Source organism: Caenorhabditis elegans, chromosome I, assembly GCF_000002985.6.
Source record: "Caenorhabditis elegans chromosome I".
Classification (NCBI taxonomy): domain Eukaryota; kingdom Metazoa; phylum Nematoda; class Chromadorea; order Rhabditida; family Rhabditidae; genus Caenorhabditis; species Caenorhabditis elegans.
The window spans coordinates 7,724,914-7,745,591 of record NC_003279.8 but is presented as its reverse complement, the minus strand read 5'-3'; the positions used below and the strand labels follow the sequence as shown (position 1 = coordinate 7,745,591).

The 20,678-nt window shown below is 32.7% G+C and overlaps 4 protein-coding genes and 3 non-coding genes across 9 annotated transcripts; 2 read left to right on the top strand and 5 right to left on the bottom strand.

Annotated features, from left to right (window-relative positions):
- Window positions 1–6,900: 6,900 nt before the first annotated feature.
- Window positions 6,901–6,921, bottom strand: 21ur-12039. Its single transcript, NR_050273.1, has one exon.
- Window positions 6,922–7,596: 675 nt separating this feature from the next.
- F27D4.6 (C2H2-type domain-containing protein) lies at window positions 7,597–14,471 on the bottom strand (the record flags this gene model as incomplete). Of its 2 annotated transcripts, NM_001373100.1 has the most annotated exons (32): window positions 7,597–7,684; window positions 7,732–7,817; window positions 7,861–7,947; window positions 7,995–8,104; window positions 8,190–8,337; window positions 8,385–8,474; window positions 8,549–8,591; window positions 8,648–8,793; window positions 8,850–8,976; window positions 9,024–9,256; window positions 9,305–9,337; window positions 9,573–9,632; window positions 9,682–9,708; window positions 9,757–9,829; window positions 9,874–9,981; window positions 10,026–10,105; window positions 10,315–10,371; window positions 10,419–10,557; window positions 10,602–10,712; window positions 10,758–10,837; window positions 10,886–10,932; window positions 10,979–11,310; window positions 11,361–11,471; window positions 11,524–11,606; window positions 11,656–11,887; window positions 12,106–12,302; window positions 12,418–12,471; window positions 12,546–12,732; window positions 12,992–13,161; window positions 13,208–13,366; window positions 13,413–13,519; window positions 14,365–14,471. In NM_001373100.1, the coding sequence occupies 26 exons, from the start codon at window positions 14,400–14,402 to the stop codon at window positions 8,556–8,558; spliced, it is 3,027 nt and encodes a 1,008-aa protein (NP_001359589.1). In that variant the 3' UTR covers window positions 7,597–7,684; window positions 7,732–7,817; window positions 7,861–7,947; window positions 7,995–8,104; window positions 8,190–8,337; window positions 8,385–8,474; window positions 8,549–8,555. The 2 variants fall into 2 exon arrangements, with proteins under 2 accessions (NP_001359589.1, NP_001122462.1); NM_001128990.3 differs by having other exon boundaries at window positions 8,549–8,793; window positions 14,365–14,402.
- Window positions 14,146–14,236, top strand: F27D4.11. The gene has a single exon (NR_101586.1). It is a non-coding gene; the product is annotated as an Unclassified non-coding RNA F27D4.11 (non-coding RNA).
- A 1,245-nt stretch (window positions 14,472–15,716) lies between the features above and the next one.
- F27D4.8 (Chromate transporter) lies at window positions 15,717–16,408 on the bottom strand. The gene is made up of 2 exons (NM_001128991.3): window positions 16,241–16,408; window positions 15,717–15,893 (listed from the first exon to the last, which is right to left on the bottom strand). The coding sequence occupies exons 1-2, from the start codon at window positions 16,388–16,390 to the stop codon at window positions 15,789–15,791; spliced, it is 255 nt and encodes an 84-aa protein (NP_001122463.1). The 5' UTR covers window positions 16,391–16,408; the 3' UTR covers window positions 15,717–15,788.
- A 91-nt stretch (window positions 16,409–16,499) lies between these two features.
- bckd-1B (2-oxoisovalerate dehydrogenase subunit beta, mitochondrial) lies at window positions 16,500–18,325 on the bottom strand (the record flags this gene model as incomplete). Its single annotated transcript, NM_059748.5, has 4 exons — window positions 16,500–16,921; window positions 16,985–17,071; window positions 17,407–17,880; window positions 17,927–18,325. 4 exons carry the CDS (start codon window positions 18,323–18,325, stop codon window positions 16,781–16,783), a joined length of 1,101 nt encoding a protein of 366 aa, NP_492149.1. The 3' UTR covers window positions 16,500–16,780.
- Window positions 18,326–18,479: 154 nt separating this feature from the next.
- F27D4.4 (Zinc finger CCCH domain-containing protein 15 homolog) lies at window positions 18,480–20,573 on the bottom strand (the record flags this gene model as incomplete). 2 transcript variants are annotated; one of them, NM_001047191.7, is made up of 8 exons in its annotated part: window positions 18,480–18,795; window positions 19,114–19,228; window positions 19,282–19,383; window positions 19,470–19,613; window positions 19,733–19,921; window positions 19,973–20,055; window positions 20,104–20,253; window positions 20,302–20,573. In NM_001047191.7, 8 exons carry the CDS (start codon window positions 20,561–20,563, stop codon window positions 18,716–18,718), a joined length of 1,125 nt encoding a protein of 374 aa, NP_001040656.2. The 2 variants fall into 2 exon arrangements, with proteins under 2 accessions (NP_001040656.2, NP_001040657.1); NM_001047192.3 differs by lacking the exons at window positions 19,114–19,228; window positions 19,282–19,383; window positions 19,470–19,613; ... (2 more) ...; window positions 20,104–20,253; window positions 20,302–20,573 and having other exon boundaries at window positions 18,716–18,793.
- Window positions 18,953–19,020, top strand: F27D4.9. Its single transcript, NR_050272.1, has one exon. It is a non-coding gene; the product is annotated as an Unclassified non-coding RNA F27D4.9 (non-coding RNA).
- Window positions 20,574–20,678: the final 105 nt, after the last annotated feature.

Here is a 20,678-nt window from a genome sequence, read left to right as displayed (position 1 = left end):
TTCCAAAGTATTAACGTTAACCATAAATAAATATACCATGTGGTTTTCAACGATCAATCGGTTACATCTGATCAAAATAGGAAAACAAAACAAAAAAGTTGTTCTCTCATTTTTGAAAATCATGGACACCGAATCAGTAAAATCGTACGAATTAGCTTTTAGGTTTTTGATTTCTGATTTATCGTAGGTTTCAATTTGAAAGTGGTTTCAAGCATAGTTTTAATTTAGGGACCTTTATATTGTGCTAACATTTTGTTTCCACAGATAGCCACAGATAGTTCTACGGATTTAAACTTGACAGATCACAATGGTGCCGAATCCAAAATACCACGTTGTTTCCAATGATCACAACACCTCCGCTTATTCAAAACTAGTGAAATCACAAGTGTTTGTCCCTGTTATTCATCCTATAAAACCTAGGAAATAGTTCAAAAGTCTTAGGACTTTGATGTGGATTTACGAGGAAGTACAAAAAAACAAGATTATTTGTAGGTTTTTGAAACGTTAATGGATTTTTGGAAGATTTATGAAAGAAAAACATATACAACGGAAATCTCGAAATATATACTTGGGGAATAGAAGTTTCCTGTAACCTTAGTTCGTAAGTCCTCTTTTTTTCCAGCTCACGTCAACTGTGAGATATCAATTTTTGTTCCAAAGTTGGTAAAGCTCGGGCAACACTTGGTCTAAAGTTTCATCAAATTTTTGGCGTTTAAGTTTGGTCCAGGCACGAAATCACTGAACCAACGATTCACATGTTTTCATTTTTACAGTTTAGAAATCACTACGTGCGAATTATCTTTGGTTGGCGATTTGTGCATCGTTTGAAAAAATTGGATCAAACTTGGACTAAACTTGGACTTGGCCTTAACGTCTTGCCCAAGTTTTGCAATTTTTTGAACCATGGTTATGTTTTTGGCGTTTTTTTTTTAAACTTTTCTCTAGTTACCATTTATCAAAAGCGTGTTTTTTATTATCTGAGTCATTAGAAACTTTTGATTGTCGATCATAACTATGATCAGCAGTTGAAGTTGATCAGTTTTTCAATGTGTTCCAATTTTTAATGTTTGACCAAAAAACCTTGAATTGTGATTTGATCATTATGATCTTTTAACACAGTAATGTCTACCAAAAAGTATAAAAAGTTGTTTTTTTCCAAAACTTGTTATGATTCTATTATTCAGTGATGCTATATTCATTCGTTACTGCCCTTGACATTATTTCTTTTGCCAATGATCAACGGTTAATTTTCTGTTAAAATTCTGGTATAATCAGGTAAGTTTTTGCACGTTTTTTGGTCGATTAGGGGAAGAAATTGGCGAAAAAAAAATCTTGAATGTCTTCTTTGAATAAGTATTATTGAATAACTATTATATAATATTATTCGGTACACATTTCCGTCCCGTGGCTACGGTCGTCAACATTTCTATACCGTTTTTTAAAAATGAAAATATGGTTTAATTATTTTATTTTCAGCTGTGATACGTCTTGTCTCTGTGTACTTTTTTGCAGATAAAATATTGTGTTGTTTTAATACTTTTTCAGTTGAGAGATTGACAATTTTTATATCGGTACTTCAATTTCTCAGGCAATTTCGGCAATTTTTCTAAAGAACTGAGAAGCTTCAGAGCAAATTTGAGACAGTGGTGGAGGCAAACGTCATCAACTCTCTGGGATTTGTAATTCAAATATTTTTAATGTTGTAAGTTTCAACGAATTTCACAGATTATAACTTTGATATGTTACATGTCCTCCGGATTTTCATTTTGATTCCAATATTATATTTCAATGAAAAAAAAACAAAACGATTTTTGGAAACCAGACATCCACCCAAAAGAAAAGATAAAAAACATCAGTGTTCGATTCTTTGAAAATAAAAACTCAAAAATAGAATAAAAACGAACGGATTTGAAATCAAAATATGATGTTTTAAAAACAAAAAATGTGGGAACAGATCCGGTTCACCTGACTTTTTTTTTTACATTTTGAGTTTTTATGTTCGCCAAAAAGAAAAACTCAGAAGCAGCTCGCAACGGATAATATTAAAACGAAAGATTATCTAAAATATACCAAATAAATATAAATAATGGAAATTGAGGTTAAAAAAATGGAAGGCTTATTAAACATTTATGATATTGGTATACATAAATAAAATAAATAAACATATCCTCAGCTTAATCAATAAAAATAAAATAATATGAACTTTTCAAATAGAAGGACTGTCTTTAAATTTTTCTTTGAAACTAGCAAATTGACTAATTATTTATCGAAACTTGAGTTTTAATTCAAATAAGTCATTTCGCATTACAAGTAACAACAATATAATTTTCCGAGAGGTATTTAAATTCAATTTGCTTGATTTTCCAAACTGTTACACAAAATGTTGTTTTGTGATTTTTAGATTTCATAGTTTTTTTTAAAGTTAAAAGCCTCCCTCAAAGTTTCAGTTAAAAAGGGTGGGAAAAAAAGTTTAAAAAGTGCTCTTATGGTGCTAAATGATTGAATATCGGAGTAAATAAATTCATAAATTTTTTTTGATAGTTTCAATTTACAGTACATAGAAAAGTGGCAATTACTATGAAATCAGTTGTCAGAATTTTGAAAGTGTACAAAAATTTTCGCACTAAAACAATTGAGCTTTTCTATCAGATATGAAGTTTTTTCGACTCACGAGTATATTTTGACAAATCAGCGCTATTCTCACTTTAATAATATATGTACCAGCCGTTCGCACGCGCTGAAGCGCGTGCTCCGACTGGCGTACTCAAAATTGAAATCAAATTCTAAATTTTCTAAGCCTTCTTTGCAGATGGAACGTTTTTTCCTGTTTTCCGGAAATTTTCGAGCAACATAAATATTATATAACTAAGTTCTGAGCAATTACAACTTAAAACCTCAATTTTTCCTGGAACTATTTCTAAATTTCTTGAACGTATAATTTTCTCTACGTTCTTCAAATCATATGAAACATTTTCCGGTCCTTTCCGAAAGTTTTTGGCGAGCGTTTCTGAAAATTTTAACAATTTTTGATATTTTTTTAAAATTATTGAAACTTCAGAATATTCTAGGAGTATCAAAACTTGAAGAAACACCGTCACGCGCAAATGCATACACTTTTTTCAACGCGCTGCGTGAAAATTCCTCTTGCGATTTCAAAATTTTTTCCCGCCATTTCAGTGTCCAATGGAGCGCGGGGTCGAGCCAGAACCCCGTGTAGAACTTTGTAGAAGTTTCTTGAATTTTTCCACGAAATTGAACATTTCAGAATTTTCTCGAATTTTTTAGAGAGTTCTTGAACATTGCAGACTTTTCCCGATTTTTCTAGAAAGTTCTGGAATATTCCAGAATTTTTCCGAATTTTCTAGAAAATTCTGGACCATTCCAGAACTTTCTCGGATTTTCTAGAAACTTCTGGAATATTCCAGAGTTTTCCCGAATTTTCTAGAAAATTCTGGACCATTCCGGAATTTTCTCGAATTTTCTAGAAAGTTCAAGAACATTGCCGACTTTTCCCGATTTTTCTAGAAAGTTCTGGAATATTCCAGAGTTTTCCCGAATTTTCTAGAAAATTCTGGACCATTCCGGAATTTTCTCGAATTTTCTAGAAAGTTCTGGAATATTCCAGAGTTTTCCCGAATTTTCTAGAAAATTCTGGACCATTCCAGAACTTTCTAGAATTTTCTAGAAAATTCTGGTCCATTCGGGAAATTTTCTCGAATTTTCTAGAAAACTTCTGGAACATGGCAGACATTTCTCGATTTTTCTAGAAAGTTCTGGAATATTCCAGAGTTTTCCCGAATTTTCTAGAAAATTCTGGAACATTGCAGACATTTCTCGATTTTTCTCAGAAATTGTAATTTCCCGGCAAAAATTTTTTCACTTAAAACTTGAATTTCCCGCTAAAATTTTTTCACTGAAAATTTGAATTTCCCGCCAAAATTGTTTTCACTGAAAATTTGAATTTCCCGCCAAAATTTTTTTCACTGAAAATTTGAATTTCCCGCCAAAAATTTTTTCCCTTAAAATTTGAATTTCCCGCCAAAATTTTTTTCACTGAAAATTTGAATTTCCCGCCAAAATATTTTTCTCAGAAAATTTAAATTTCCCGCCAAAATATTTTTCACAGAAAATTTAAATTTCCCTCCAAAATATTTTTCTCAGAAAATTTAAATTTCCGCCAAAATATTTTTCTCAGAAAATTTAAATTTCCGCCAAAATATTTTTCACTGAAAATTTGAATTTCCCGCCAAAATTTTTTTTATTGAAAATTTGAATTTCCCGCCAAAAATTTTTTCCCTTAAAATTTGAATTTCCCGCCAAAATTTTTTTCACTGAAAATTTGAATTTCCCGCCAAAAATTTTTTTTCACTTAAAATTTGAATTTCCCGCCAAAATTTTTTTTCACTTAAAATTTGAATTTCCCGCCAAAATTTTTTTCACTTAAAATTTGAATTTCCCGCCAAAAATTTTTTCCCTTAAAATTTGAATTTCCCGCCAAAATTTTTTTCACTGAAAATTTGAATTTCCCGCCAAAAATTTTTTTTCACTTAAAATTTGAATTTCCCGCCAAAATTTTTTTCACTGAAAATTTGAATTTCCCGCCAAAAATTTTTTTTACTGAAAATTTGAATTTCCCGCCAAAATTTTTTTTCACTTAAAATTTGAATTTCCCGTCAAAAATTTTTTTCACTTAAAATTTGAATTTCCCGCCAAAATTTTTTTCACTGAAAATTTGAATTTCCCGCCAAAAATTTTTTCCCTTAAAATTTGAATTTCCCGCCAAAAATTTTTTTTACTGAAAATTTGAATTTCCCGCCAACATTTTGGGTCTCACCACGAAGGGTCTCACCACGATGGGTCTTACCACGAAGGGTCTCACCACGAAGGGTCTCACCACGATGGGTCTCACCACGAAGGGTGCCACGTCCACTATTCTCACTGAAATTTGGGCGTGACGTCACAGACTACAAAGACTACATAGACTACAAACTCCGGACAGACGAACTGTATTTTTTATATATAGTTAATGATAAACAGTTTTTTTAAACGCTGAGTTTGTAATGCACGAGTACAAATACCGTGTTTTCTCAAATAGACGTCCACCCATACAGACCAATGGAAAATAAGTCTCCAATACAAGTCTAATAGAGGAAATACGATATTAATCGAACTTCCTCAACTAACAATTTAAGCTTTTCCAGAATTTTGAAGAATCTTCTAAATTGCATGCATACTGCAAGTAAAGCCATTTCACAAGTTCCCAGAAGATTTTAATACAGAAAAATATGCTGGATGCATCTTGTATCTGAATGTTCAAAGACATGATGATGACACGAACACATTCATACATCCGAATCAATCCATCATTTTATTTCTTTGATTTAAAATCAACCTCAAATGCCAGACCACTTTATCCTCAATGGCATGTGCTTTCTTTTCTTTCTTCCCACACATCTGACCACTTTTTTCAGATTTTCGGAGATAAAATGTTATGCAATTGCATTGCGTCTCCGACAATTGTCGCATGAAGCTGCTTCTTTTTTCCAGAAAAAAAAGTTTGACGCAACACGACTGACATCTGGCATATCCTATCATCCCGCTTTTTCCCCCATTTTTTCTGAACATTTTTGTTCGGAGATTCCACGAAAACGTTTGGTTGATGGTGTTATGTCATGAGCTTCTTGTGATGGGATCATTCGGATGGAAACAGCTAAAAACAGAGGGATGAGGAGAGAGATTTTCATTTTTGAAATGAAATCATGAAACAAAGGAAAAAGAATAAGAATCGTACCCGGGGATTTTCTTTCTACAAAATATTTAAATATTAATTTTGGAAAATTTGTAATAGATTCTAAAAATTAGTTGTCTGTAGAGTTTGTTTGATCAGTGAGATGGATTTTCCTGGATCTCCTGGTCCTGGATCTTGGAAGTATCAAAAGAATTTAAGAAATTTCAAGAAAACCTGTTTTAAATTTTATCAAAATAATTATTTTTGGAAAGTAATTATTTTTTTCCTCTTAAATTGAGTCCTGATGAAAAAATGTTTCACAAACTTCCGATTTGTTAATTTAAAAAAGTTAAATGCCAAAAACGATATAAATTTATTCAGACTTCAAAAGAATTGTATCACATTTTAAGTAAATTAATAAAAATCCAGTCAATAGTCCAATACCTACTTTGGCATCGAATATTTCTGTTGATAATGATAAAAATCCGCTTGAAAACTATGGAAAACTTTATTCATGTATATCTTCACTTTCTCCAGTTTTCCTTGAAAGTAGCTTTTTGTATTATTTTTGTATTATATTATATTCATGGTATTTCTTTTTAAATGTAGGTTTATACAGAAAAGTGTTTCCAAAACTTAAGAATAAATTAAAGAACATTTTCGTTCAAAACAGATATAACTACATTTTAATTTATTTTCCCCAGTAAGGGTGCTCTATTTAGTTTGTTACATATACTTTGTTAAGTGTTTGAGTGTATTCTTGTAGTTCTGTAAAGTTGTTTGTATTTCGATCATATATCATAAATCATCCAGACAGTTTCACTTTTTCAATGAATAAAATCAGCGAAAGTGAGACATCATTGTGTTTTTTTCTTCATATTACTACAATTATAGTAAGTGAAAACCAAAAAGTAGCGTGGCATTTTAGAGACTGTACAAGAAGAAGATACGAAGATTTGTTCAACCAGTTGTATGATACGAGATGATGTCTAGCATTCTACGTAACAAATAATCATGGCAAGGGAAAGAAACATCGGAAAGTATTCAGAGTCCGGATTCCCGTCAATGCCAACTTATCAATTTATCATGGCCAATGGAAAAAACTTGATTTTTTCTCGACTTTTGGATGCTTTTTCTATCGTAATCAACCCGGTTTTAATGCCTTTCCCTTCCGACCAGGTGTTCGTCGAGAATCATCCCCCAAGATAGATAAGGATTTTTTGGAAAAGATGAAATGGAAAAGATCTTCAGAACAAGGTCATAATTGTTGCCAAGGTGATAAGGGGGATTGGAACAACATTTCTGAAAGTTCGGATATTCAAATTAAAATTAGAACCTGTTTATACGATGTGAGAATTTTCACGATATTGTTGTACGGACCAGACTTTAATAAAATAAATGTTCCGACTCAAAATGACCACAAATAAATGGATTTTAAATAATGGAAGATTTGACTTCTCAATAAAGTTCCTAATTATTTAAAAATATTTGCAAAAGAGTGTTACATTTTGTTGAATTATTCCAATTCCTGACTATCGATTGAAAATCTACCTGACAATAAACAAAAAACACCAAATGACCTACATTAGTGTGCAAAATGAGTATATATCATACATATATAGTGCATTAATTATTCCACTTGCCCAGATCAAGAAACGTGGAAAATCTGAATATCTATGTTAGTGTGAACTGATAAACCAATCCCGTCCGTCTATTTGGCTTGATAACAAACGTTGATCATAAACGGTGTTGTCTACATATTTGCCCTTTGGCAAAACCCGTTCAATTTCTCATTGAACTCGTTTCAAATCTCGTTTCTCCTTTGAACTTTTGCGTTTGCAAGTGCAATCGAATACAAGAATTCAATTCAAGAATTAGACATTTTATTCAGATTATTATACAAAGGGACTAGGACATTCATTTTGAGATATGTCAAATGTCTACATGATTGTGCATCTGAAAGATAACTGGTAATTAGTGGAAAGTAAACGTTAAACCCTTACCGTGAGGAACTTTGCACTTGGTAGTGTGCAATACAGTTTAAAACCTTGTCTACTTCACTTTTCATGACTGGATGACGCTTCCGAACCTTTAAAAATATTATTTCAAAATGTTCACGAAGAAACTCCAACCTCTGTAAAATGTTCTTGTGATAGAAAATGATATAGTGCTTCTACTGGAGTAAAACACCATTTCTTACAGTAGCAGCATCCACCAAGCTGAAATTTTTTTTAAAAATTAGCTCGAATTAAAATATTCAGCATACCGTTTCCAGAAGATTAAATTTGTCAGTTGCTTCTGATGTCATTTTGCTCTCATCAAACGTAGAAATTAATGCTTTTTCTGCACTTGTGAATTCTTGGAATCTCGGATACGCTGTAAACAATTATTTTAGCTGATTTTTATGTTTAAATCCAATTATCAGGTTTATTGTGGTACGGGTGTTTTATTTATCACAAACCTAAAGATGAAGATTCAACTGGAGTGAAACCAAGATGGTACTCAATTAGAAATGAGCCTCTGTTGTACTTTATATGAAATTCCTCCTCAAGTAATCTAATCCACCATTCATAATCACTGAATTGTATTCGGTCACCACATTGTTTCATCTGTCGAGAAATTGAATTGTTGGTAATGAAAATATAAATATGCTTACCATTGTTATATGCATCACAGAAAATGCGTGTTTTGCCACCGTTACACTTGTCATTCCTGATAAATGTATTTTGCAGTACTTACATATTGTCTGTAAACGTAACCAACTATTTTGTTAATCTGCTTGATTTGACCACAGTAATGTTGTTGGTCTCTCATACTCACTGGCGTATCAAAAAGTGGTCTTCCCATATACATAGTTGACATTCTGGAAATGAATTCAATTTGAACATTTGTCGGTCCTCGAGCGACAATTGTACGTACGAATGGAGCTGTTGATGTAAAGAGTGGAAAATCACAATCTTTAACAACTGGTCTTATTGGAAAAGACATTGTAATGGACGGTTGTGGACGAATTTCCGCTTTTGGTACAGGTTGAGAAGGTTGTACAGGACTAACTACTGAAACTGCTGAAAAGGTCGAAGAAGGTTAAAAACTAATTATAATATTTATTTATTAAACTGACGAGTTCTCTTAACTTCTGGCTTCATTGTTGTCGGAAATGGCACGGGAGCTCGTACTTTTGGTGGAGTAATCTGTTTGATTAGTTCTTCGTAATATAGGAAGTCAGCAGAAGTTCCAATGTAGTTGATCTGAAATGGAACACTTTAATTGTGATTGCAGTTTAACATTAGCTTACATTTTTCATATGAACTCCGTTGAATACGTGTTGTACCACTTCCCAAATAGATTTAAACTCAATTGAATTTGGGCAGTAATAGCAAAAACAGTTAACTTTCTGATTTGTTGCTGTTCCAGAATTCAATGATTTCAGTTTTTCACAAATCGAGTTATATTGTTTCATGTATTCTTCTTTTGAAAGCCTATTGTTAAGGCTGCGAGGGACATCGAGAAGCGGAAAACGAGGATTATCTGAAATCAGATAAATTAATTTAGCATTTTAGGTATTCAAAGTCTTACTATAAGGAGTGGGTGTTGCTGATTTCTGATGAGCTGCAAATTAAATAAATTTTATTTCAGAACAATACGTTTCTTTAAATTTCAGAACTTTTAACTTGAATCTGAAATTAATGTACAGTATTCCCTCTATTAGTCTCGCATGCAAGACTAATTTTCAATTGGTCCGTAGGGGTGCAAGACTATTAGAGGAAATATGGTGTTTCACTAGTATGAACATGGTGGATCAGTTTTTAAAGATTGTTTCAAAACTATTTTTTAAAAAACTCACTGGAATCTTTTTTTGGTGTTGCTACCTTCTCCTTTGACACTTCTGAGACATTTGAACTTTCTGAAAAAAAAAGAACTTAAAAATGTTCCTGATATATAAATATTCATACTGGTCGGCTCCGGTGTCTTTGGTTTCCCTAAAAAAATATTTTTCAAAATTTTCGATTGTTTAAATTTCAGCTTACAATTTCTGGGAGTAACCTCTTCCACCCATTTTCTCCAGTGATCAAGATCAGAGATTGAAGCTTTGTATACCATCTAAATAGAACACTATAATTTTCTAGAGCAGTTATTAAAAAAACCTTTTCCCTGTGTTTCTCCGATGCAATATGAAGAAATGTGTTTCCCAATAATGACATAGATACAATTCTTGTTGGAGTTGAGCAGAATGAGCATTTCCACGTCACTTTCTGAAATCAAAACTGAAAAATGAGATTTTATAAATGAAATTTACTTTCTTGGCGTTGACCGTTTCGTTGCCTCCTTGTCGGAATAATTTCAAGGATCGATCAAGTATCTCGTTGAACTTTTCTTCTGAAACGTATATTTATTTGAATTTTTTAAATAAATTTAGCAATCAAGTGGAACTAAATTAGCAAACTTTAGAAATTTCAGACTTTCGTAAGACTAGCAAGTATGAAGTGTTATCAGATCTAGGACATTTTTCCACACCTTTCTAGGTGGGGTGTTAAAATTTTGATTTCAACCGGTCGGGTGCCGTTGATACAAAAAAAGTCACTTACTCGTGACTGTTTTCGCTCCATTCGGTAGTTTATCAAGCATTGCGATACGATCTTCGTCTGAAATTTGTTGATTTAAAATATAATTGTGCATTCTGGGAACCTACTTTTTTTAACATTTTGTGCAATTGGAGAACTTGTAGTGTTTTGTACTTGCGGAGTGATCACCGGTATTTCTTTTGTAACCGCAACTGTTAAAAATGATTTCCAAAAATTGAGATCAGACGAAGAAGCAACACAACCCATCTGAAATATTTTCAAATAAAAATTAAATTATTGTGAATTCTCACATTTTGTCGATGATCAAAAGAAAAAATATGTCGAATTGCACTACTCATGTTACCCATACGAATTTGATTTGAATGCAAATTCACACAAAATGTACATTTCCAGTTTACTCGCTAAAAAAATGCTCGTTTTTAATTGCAAATCTGGAATAATTTTACCGTATTTTTGGCTTTTTCCTCGGAACTTTTTGATTTAATCAGGGTCAATAATTCATTTATTTTGTCGTTGAATTCTTTACCTTAAAAATAAGAATAAATTGAAAAACATGACCACAAATGAACCATACCTTTTACAACTGCAATGCCAGAAACTAATTGGTCAAGTAATGGAGCTCTTGAAACATCTAAAAATTAGGACAAACATAAATTTTTGGAACAACTTTTCCTGCATTTTTTTTAATGAGAACGTCTGTAAAGTCAACTTTTGGAGCACTGGAATAAAAATCTGAATAGTAGTAAAACACTTCACAGAAAAAACTTCAGATCGATTTTCCTTGTAGTCGAATTCAAATGCATACTTCCCTTGTAAGTAATTGTTGTACTTACTTGCAGGAATAATCATGTTTTCGGGTTTTTTCAAGAATTTGTGTGATTGTTCTGTTCTTGAATTCTTTGGTGTTAGATTAACAGTTTGCACAGTTTTCACGCGATTCAAGTCAGCAATCCAGTTATACCAGAAATTTAGATCGTGAATTGGTGCAGTGAACTTCATCTGAAAAGTGGGGAATTTATATATGTATGGCATGTTTCTTAAATTCTCACATATTCCTTATGTTTCTGACTTGAAATAACATGTCGGATGGCATCGAATTCTGTGGAGAACTCCAATGGTTTCTGTTTTGTGCTGCAGAATTCGCATTTCCAGTCAACAATCTAAAAAATATTTGGTTTTTTTTAAGTAGTTTTGAGTCATTCTAGTACATACCATTCCTTTGATCACTGAGTTTTCTTCTTCAAGTTTTTTAAGTTTCACATCAATACTTCGAAGTGTGTCTATGAACATTTTTTCTATAATTGAGTTAAAATCAAATATTTCTCCTAAATTCCATTCACTTACGTGATGACCTGGTTGCAGAAGCAAGTGGACTTAGTAATGGAACACGTTGAGTGTGAGGAGATGGAGAAGGTTTATTCAACTGAGAAGTTACATTTGAAGTTTTGGTTGGAATTGATGATTCTGTAGGCTTCTCATCAACTTTTGGAACTTGAACTTTTAATTGCTCCTGTTCAGTTTCAAACCGTTTCTTCCACCAAAGTAAAGCTTTTTCTGAGAACCCGAAGTTGACCAGCTGAAAATAGGATCAGAATTCGGGGTAGATATTTGAATTCCTTCTTATGGTGAAAAAATATCCAGATAGCATGATGGAATTTTGTCAAAATTTTTTTGGTGTTTTAAGATGATATTCTGTCAATATCAATACTCCACCTTTAAATAAAATAATCTAATAAAATATACAATCCAAATTTAACGTTACGCTTGCTCTTAGAAACTGAAAAATCGGCTTACATATTTGACATGATCCGTTAGTAAAATATGATCCATAACTTCTTGAAAACTTTTAATAGTAACTGAACATGCAGTACAAGAAATTGTTTTTTCCTTATCCAAATGTCTGACGAGAGTCATCTTTTCGACTCGTTCCTCTTTTGTCAATTTTTCATAAATGACTCGCAATTCTTCAATTTTGGTACTTCTCTCGTTTTCTAAATACATTTTAGTTTTAAGTAAGCCTTTTCTCCAGTGAACACATTTCAGCCGTCACGGGACACCCCTTCTCAGCATCGTCACTTGCCTTCCTTGCGCCTTATTGAATCTTACCTTTCACAAGAGCAGATTCAACTTTGAAATCAATTAGTGGAATCGGAGGTGAATCTGAAAGTAAAAGTTCAAGTTGAGCCTAACTAGAAATTATTTTTTAAATGGGTGTAGCGAAAATTTTAACTTACTCATTTGTGTCACAATTGCCAGAATATTCGGTTGTTTCTTGGTCTCCAGAGTGAGAATATTCACCCAGAAATTAAATTCTTGTGGTGAAACACCCGTCAAATTTTTGAGATGCTTTTCAGATATAACATGCTTAACGTAACGATGAATTGTACTCGGAGCTTGGTTGTTACACACATTGCATATATTCTGGAAATGAACATTTTAAACTTGCTTTTGAGATTTAAAGAACAATCATTTCTTGTGAGAACTTTGTTTTTTTCAACTTCTTGTCAAATTGTGGTCGAAAAAGTATTAATTTGGTTCAGAATTAGAATTAGTTAGTCAACTCTTGTTTTACGCATAATTTTAACCCAATTTTGATCCAAATTTTGTAAAAAAACGGCTCAAAAAAAAAACGGCAAAAAAGTATGTATCAATGAAAATTTAAATTTGGAAAAAAACTAACCGGTCGTTCAGCCTGAGCACAAAATCTTGGTAAATAATTATTTTTAAGCTGAAATGCTTTCTTATCTAATTTTGAGAATAAATCCAAAAGTAAAGCAATATCTGATTGTAACAATATCTTCTTATCTTCTTTCAAATATGAACACAGCAGAGGAATTGTGGTGAATTTAGCTGGAAATTTTGAATTTAAAATATTGTTGGTGCCAAAATTTCCTACTTCTGATTTTAACACGATCCTTTAGCGGTGTCACAGAAGTTGATTGTATGGTGACGTCACTGTATTCAGAATCGCTATCGGAAGAACTTTGATTACATTCGAAAAACCGTTGAACACTTTGAAATGGATGTTCTCTTCCATTGATTATAATAAGTGTACCTTTAAAAAACTCAATAATATAATATCATACTTCTAAAAAACATACTGATTGCAAAAGAAATAGCTCGTTCATTGTGATATAACCAAACTCGATCCTTCTCAGTGATTAATCCTAGGGCAAGCCACTCCTCAAGATCTTCGACAAGGATATATCTTTAAAAAAAGGTATTCATATTATAAAATTTTTTTAAAAATTTTTTTTGTAAATAGTTTTATTTGAAGTATACTAAAACGGGAAAATCTCAATATTAAACACTACAACATTTTTTAGTGAATGGGCAAAGTTTTAAAGATTGTAAATTTGAAATCCTGTCAATTTTTGACTGCAAAGAAACATTTAAGGTTTCTATGATATTTGGACAGTGTTGTCAGTGTGTTCCTGATTTGTATGGCCTCTAGGAATTGTAAAAACAAACGTATTTGCAAAAGTGTGACGTCACTTGTGTACTGTGGTTTTAAAGTGTTGTCATGTGAGATAGATCCACTTGTGATATGTTCGAATTTAAGGGATACAAAGTTTCTCTGTTCATTCTTTCTCACTGTTTTAATAATTCATTTAAATTCAATTAGGGTTTGATCATAATTGTACCGGATAAAAATAGTTTTCAAAAAAATTTTCGCTGATTTTAATTTAAATTGTACAATTTATTAATTTCAGCTTACAATATGTAAATGCGTGGAAGTTAATTATTGTTTCAGTTAATTTGAATATTGACTGGTTGCAAAAAAGTGATCAAATATTTGTAGGAAAATGGCGCACACCGCTTTTTGTTTTTTGTACGCACGCCAATAATGAATTCACAAATTGTTTCCGTTTTGATTGAATATCTCTTTTTGTGGATATCTCTTTTTCAAAAAATTATCGTTCGTACCAGGACGTCGGTCCTCAATTTTGTGGCAAAATTCATTATAAATGGTAGTTTTGCACAAATTTTTACAGTCAAGATACAGTCACCAACAATTATTTTTCTTCATTTTTTAAAGTATTAAAAACCCACCCATCCTGATATTTGAATATTGTGTCTTTTGTTGCCATGAGTAAATGCAAAAACTGAAACGTTTTTATTTTTAACAAACAACAATTTTTACAAGAAAAATAATAAATAAAAAATCAACAATATCGATAATTCTCAACTGGCTAAACGTTTCAAAAAAGTTCACTTTTGATAAATATGTAAATAGACGTGTTTGATTAAGTTCTGTTATCATTTTATTTCCAAATATTATAAGACTGGAGAATAAGTTTATACACCCTCATTTGCGTTGCGGTCGCGCTGCGGTAGCTCTCCGTCATTTGGAGAAATTCAAATGTCCTTTGTTTGAATAAAAATGGGGAAAGTGAATGTAAGCAGCATAGTTTTTCAAATACATAATTCAAAAGTTATTCAAACAGTTATTTAGATGTACACTTTTGCGATTTTTGCCACAAAAAATACGGTTGCAGATCTCAAAACGATCGTGTTTTTTAATAATTGAAAAACATTGAAAGGGAAATTATTTTAAACTTCTTTGATGACAATTTTTCGGTTTTGGAAGTTTTGGAATAATACCAAAAACTATGTTATCTGAGATTTTTCAAAGTTGAAAAGCGGAAATTGGTAAAAAACACTTTAATAGTTCATAAACGACCAAATGTGATTGTAAAACTTACAATAGTTGTGAAAAACTGATTATATAAATAATCTGATTTTTTTTTGTAAGTTGTAGGAGTTTAGAGAGGCGGCGTTGCTCTAAGTTTATTTTTTTTAACCTAAAATTTCCGAAAATTTGGCAATTTCTCAAACCTTTGAATCTTGAGGGTTTGAAAAATTAAAAAAAACTAACTTTGGAGTTTTTCATTATGATACACTGAAAATCACAAAACTGTTTAGCATGTTTGCACAGATTTCAAAAAATTTGGCCTTTTTTGCAATTTGTGCAAATACACCCTTTTTATGATTTTCAGTGTATTTGGTCATGGTGTGGTCATACGTGTAATTAGAAAAAATCATCCCCCACAAAGAAAAATAAGAAGAGTTGGGAATTACAGTACTTTTAAGCAAAACGGGCTCGATTTTTGAAACGAATTTCTGTCCGAATTGTGGCATCGATATAAAATTTTATTTAGTTTTCTCGTTTCGTTTTGCCATTGTTGTGTTTTGTTCCAATATTTTATCGACAAATAAAAGATTTCAGTAAATCGACACCAGTGCTACAGTAGTCATTCAAAGAGTTACTGTAGTTTTCGCTACGGGATGTTTTGAGCGTTAAATATGTTTCGCAATATACATTCCAAAAGTTAAGTGTTCACGTAATACGCTCATATTTACGTATGCTTCTTTTCAAAGTGTTATGCGAAAAAAATTCATAGCATAAAAAATTGTTATTTCGATTTGTACATTTTCACAGAAAAATTCAAATTTGGCAATATATAATTAATTAATCACATTCTGGAAAAAATGGCAGCATATCCCTTGATGGCAAGTGGGCAAGCGATGTCCGAGTAGAGACACATTGACAGGATTCCGAGGATGAAGATAATTCCGGCCTGAAAATTAAATTCAAAAACTGAAACAAAATTAGCAGTCTACAAGTTACTTAGTTTAGAAAAGATGCAATTTTGGGCCCGAAAACTTCATGGTTACCGTACCCGCAAGTTTCTCGCTTTTTAATGTTGCTTATATCAGTATTTCTTACAATTTGAGCTTCTTTCCAAATTTTCCAGTGATTGCAAAAAACATTGAACAGAAAGATGCAAATATGCGGTAGGAAGACTTGTGGGTACGGTAACTGGGATCTTTCGGTCGCTTCGAGATAAAGTATTGTATGTCAAAAATTGCAAAATTTTGGAACCGGGTAATATTACAGGTATCTGATGAAAATGAGAATATTAACCTGAACACTATAGACAGCAATACTATCAATTGTGTAATATTCTGGGAGCTCTGGGAAATAACTCTGAAGCCAGATGAGCACAGGAAATCCAGGAATAATTGATGCAATTGAGACAATGATTAGAAGACCCGCAGCTATTATATGGTTCATCCCGCTTTTTGAAGAGATCTGAAAATCCGCATTTCCCGTTTTTACAGGAAAAATCAAAAATCAAATATTAGATGAGAATCCAACGAAGAAAAAAGATGAAAATACTTTTAGAAAAATCAATTCATACATTTATTCATAAAACACATAAAAGAACTATAGCACACTGAAAATATCTAAAACGAGCAATTGAGGGAATGTTCGACATATAATGTCAAAAACCAACACATTTATGATGATGGGTTTAGCGATTTGGACCGGAATAAAATATGGGTGATTTAAAATGCAGATGGCACCGTTTGAACAGAAAATTAGGCTAAAACAAGAAAATATTCTACTTTTCTACACGGTTTCGTTGTTACCTTGTATAATTTCTTATATCAAATACATATTCTAATAGTTAACACTCTTCTTGATTGCGTCGAAAACTCGATGAACAGTTGGCAGGTAGAATGGTTCGTGAACGTGTGGGAATGGTGTATCGAATCCAGCAACACGATCTATTGGAGATTCAAGGTTCAGGAAGCAACGTTTCTGTAATATTTTTGATTGTTAATTTATTATTTGAAAAAGGAAAGTAAAATATAAATTATTTACCTGAACAGTAGAAGCAATTTCAGCTCCAAAACCAGAAGAAATCGGAGCTTCATGAGTGACAATGAGTCGACCAGTTTTTTGAACACTCTGAAAAATAATTCATATTTAATCACTCAACATCCAAATATTACGCGAACACAAACAAAAAACGCAAAATATCTCGCAGCGAAAACTACAGTAGTTCTTTAAATGACTTCTGCAGCGCTTGTGTCGATTTACGGGCTAGATCATTGATTTATCGATAGAATATTAAAATCCAAACGGAGAAACGAACTAATCGCAAAAAATTAATTTCAAGAATCGAGCCCGTAAATCGACGCTTCAGTAGTCACTTAAAGAATTACTGTACTTTGCGTTACGAGATATTTTGCGCGTCAAATATGTTGCGCAATACGCATTCGCAGAATTTTGTAATAATTCACCTCTACTACATGATCCTCGTCCCAAGGTTGAATCGTCTGAAGATCAATAACTTCAACATCTGCATTGAGCTTCTCCTTGGCCAATTGAGCTGCTTCAAGAGCAACATGAACCTGTGTTCCCCAGGCAACAAGTGTCAAATCTTTTCCAGAACGAACAGTTTCAGCTTGTCCCAGTGGAATTGTGTAATCTCCAGTTGGAACATCTTCAGAAGCCAATCGATAAAGAATCTTTGGTTCGAAGAAAATACATGGATTCGGATCACGAATGCACGACAGAAGAAGTCCTTTGGCTTGAACTGGCCCACGTGGAACAACAAGCTTTAATCCTGGGGTATGGGTGAAGTTAGCTTCAGGACTCTGTGAATGGTATAGAGCTCCATGTCCTACGGCTCCCCATGTTGTTCTTACAGTCAGTTTTCCACAGTCAAATTGATTTCCCGAACGGTATCTGAACTTGGCTGCCTCGTTGACAAGCTGGAATAATTTTTTTTATTTCCATAATATTTATTCCGGATATTACCTGATCATAAGCTGGGAAGATGTAATCACCAAACTGAATCTCAGCAATGGCAGTTGCTCCAGCCGCTGCGACTCCAATTCCGAATCCAGCAATTCCCTGCTCACAAAGTGGAGTATTGAAGACTCGATCTTTTCCGAACTTCTTTTGAAGATCCAAACTACATCTGAAGACACCACCAAAAGCAACATCTTCACCAAAAAGAACAGCAGAATCATCTGTTTCCATTGCAATTCTCATCGCTTCATTAACAGACTGCATCAAATTCATTTTAGTCTTTTCAAGATTTTCAAGTCCTGCTGGAAGTGTGGTTGATGGTTGAAACGTGAAGTGAGCTTTTCCTCGAGTTTGGGAGATTCTGGATCCACATTTTGAGAAGAGGCTTACGGCTCGGGAACTCATCTGAAGATCGCAATAATTTTAAAATAAACTTTTATAGGATTTCCAAGTTAATTAATTTTTTCAATCAAAAGTTCACGCATTATTTGAAGATTAAAATAAAAGATAAATGAATCGGGCAAAACCGATATTTTTTCAAAATTAAAATAAATCATCTGAATTGTAATGAATTTATAACAAAACGACACCAAAAAATGGAGAAAACTTCAAATAATAGTCCCTTGTAATTTGAAAAAAATAATCAAATACAGAGAAAATTGGGACTACCGGTTAGTCGTGACAAACAAGAAATAATAATAGATAGCAGGGGAATCGGGAAAAAAGAAACACTGAAATTCAAAGCAAAAACAGAAAAAGAACAGGAAAAAAGGGGGAGCACCAGAAGTATACTCTTCAATCCTCATCAGAATCGAGGTTTTCAACGTCTTCGTCAATGTCGAACAAGTCCTCGTTGATGTCCATCTTTGCCATTCCTGCAATTTTTGAAATTAGTTTTTGAGATAGTGTGTCGGCTCGCCACAAGAGACCCAGACACAATAAAGAAAACGTTTTTTTTTTTGCAAAACGTGTGTCTGTGGGAAAGGGAGAAATTCAATTGATTTTTGCCGAAAGATAACAGATTTTGAAGTGACAGCCAAAATGATGTTTGAATTTTTTTGTGTTGATAAGAATGAAATGAGGATATTGACAGCCAGAGAAAAGCCACGTGTCAAAAATAGTTTTTTAACAGAAAAATTAGCCATTCAAATTTGACGAAAATTGTTTTTTATTTACGCACTGAAAAAAATTACCTTTAGCAGTAGATTCAACAGCAGTCGAGGATTTGCTCATTTGATCCGTCAGTTCATCGTCCATTCCGTCGAATTTGAAGAAGTTGGCATCGATTTCAAATACCTTTTCATTCTCCTGAAATTATTTAAATTTTTGTAAAATTAAAATAATTAATTTCAAAAACTAACATCAACTTCTTCCTTCTCCATCTCAATATCTCCGGCCTCGTCGTCGTCGTTGTTGACCAGATTGGCGTCATATAAGAAAAGATCACGTCCAGACATTCCATTCTAAAAAAAGAAAACATTAATTTATGTAAAGAGACGAGAAACAGAAATTAAAGTAGTAAATTTAAATAAAAATTCAAATTTCTTACATGTTTTCCAGATTTGATCTTCTCTTTCTTTTCTTTCAAATCGGCTTCTTCTTTCTCTTTTCGCTCTCTTAACTTCTTCTTCTTCCAGGCAATGAAGGTTTGGAGTGTTAATTTTGTGAGATTTTTCGAACTCAAAGCGGCTCTCTGGAAATGTTAAACTATAATTCTTACGAAAAATTGGAATAAAATTTAATTTATGTGGTCTTTCAAATTGAAATAACTTTTAACAATGTTTTTGCCACTATTTTCCCCTATAAGTATACCTCTTTCTCAACAAGTTCCTCAATACTAATTTCATCTTCTTTTTGTTGCTCCATTGCTTTCCGTTCCTTTTTCAAAACATATCCTTCTGGTAGACAATGCCGATATTGACATTTTTCTCCTCCATTCGGACATTCCCAAAACCAACCGTACTTGTTGTTCTCTACAGCTTCCAAGAAGTACTTGCAAACCTTAAAATTCAATTTTTTAAACTTAAAAATGTCTGTCATGAAACTGCTTACAATATCAATCATATGTTTATTTTTATTTTTCTTATTGACCACTTCATTCAATTTGTCCGAGTCCCAGTTCTCGTTTGTTTCTTCTGGAATGCTTAGAAATTACAAAAAAAAACGTTTAATTTGGTGCAAACCGTCTTTTTCGACTTCTCTGCTGTCTGCATACAGGTTCTTCTTCGCTGTCTTCTGAGCAACTGCCAAATCGTGACTGAATTTGCACTTTGCTCCTTTTCCGCAAAGACCTTGTTTGAAGAATACACAGAGAAGAGATTTTGGATCGACATCTGAAAAATTCACAACAGTTTAATTTTTTTCGATCTAAAAGTGGCAACCTTTTGCGACTTTTTGTTCCACAGGTTTCAAAAGATTGGCAATATCGAGAAGCTCGTCTTTTTCTTTTTTTTTAGCTGCTTCTTGTTGTCGGACAAGATCCATACGAGTATTGTTGTTACGGACTTGATTTTCAACTTGTGCCACAAACTTCTGGTTTTTATTTCCTTTCTTGTTTTTCAATCCGAACGTCTTGTCCTCGATAACTTTCTCCTTGCGCTTTTGCTCGGACTTTTTACTAGGCCCTTGTTGCTTCGGCGGCATGGTTGCAGATCTTAATTTAAAGGTTTGCATATTTATTTTTAAAAGTTTCAATCCTAAATTAGCATATAAAAAATGAAGAAGATTTGATAGGCATTTGGAAATAAAATAAAAAGTG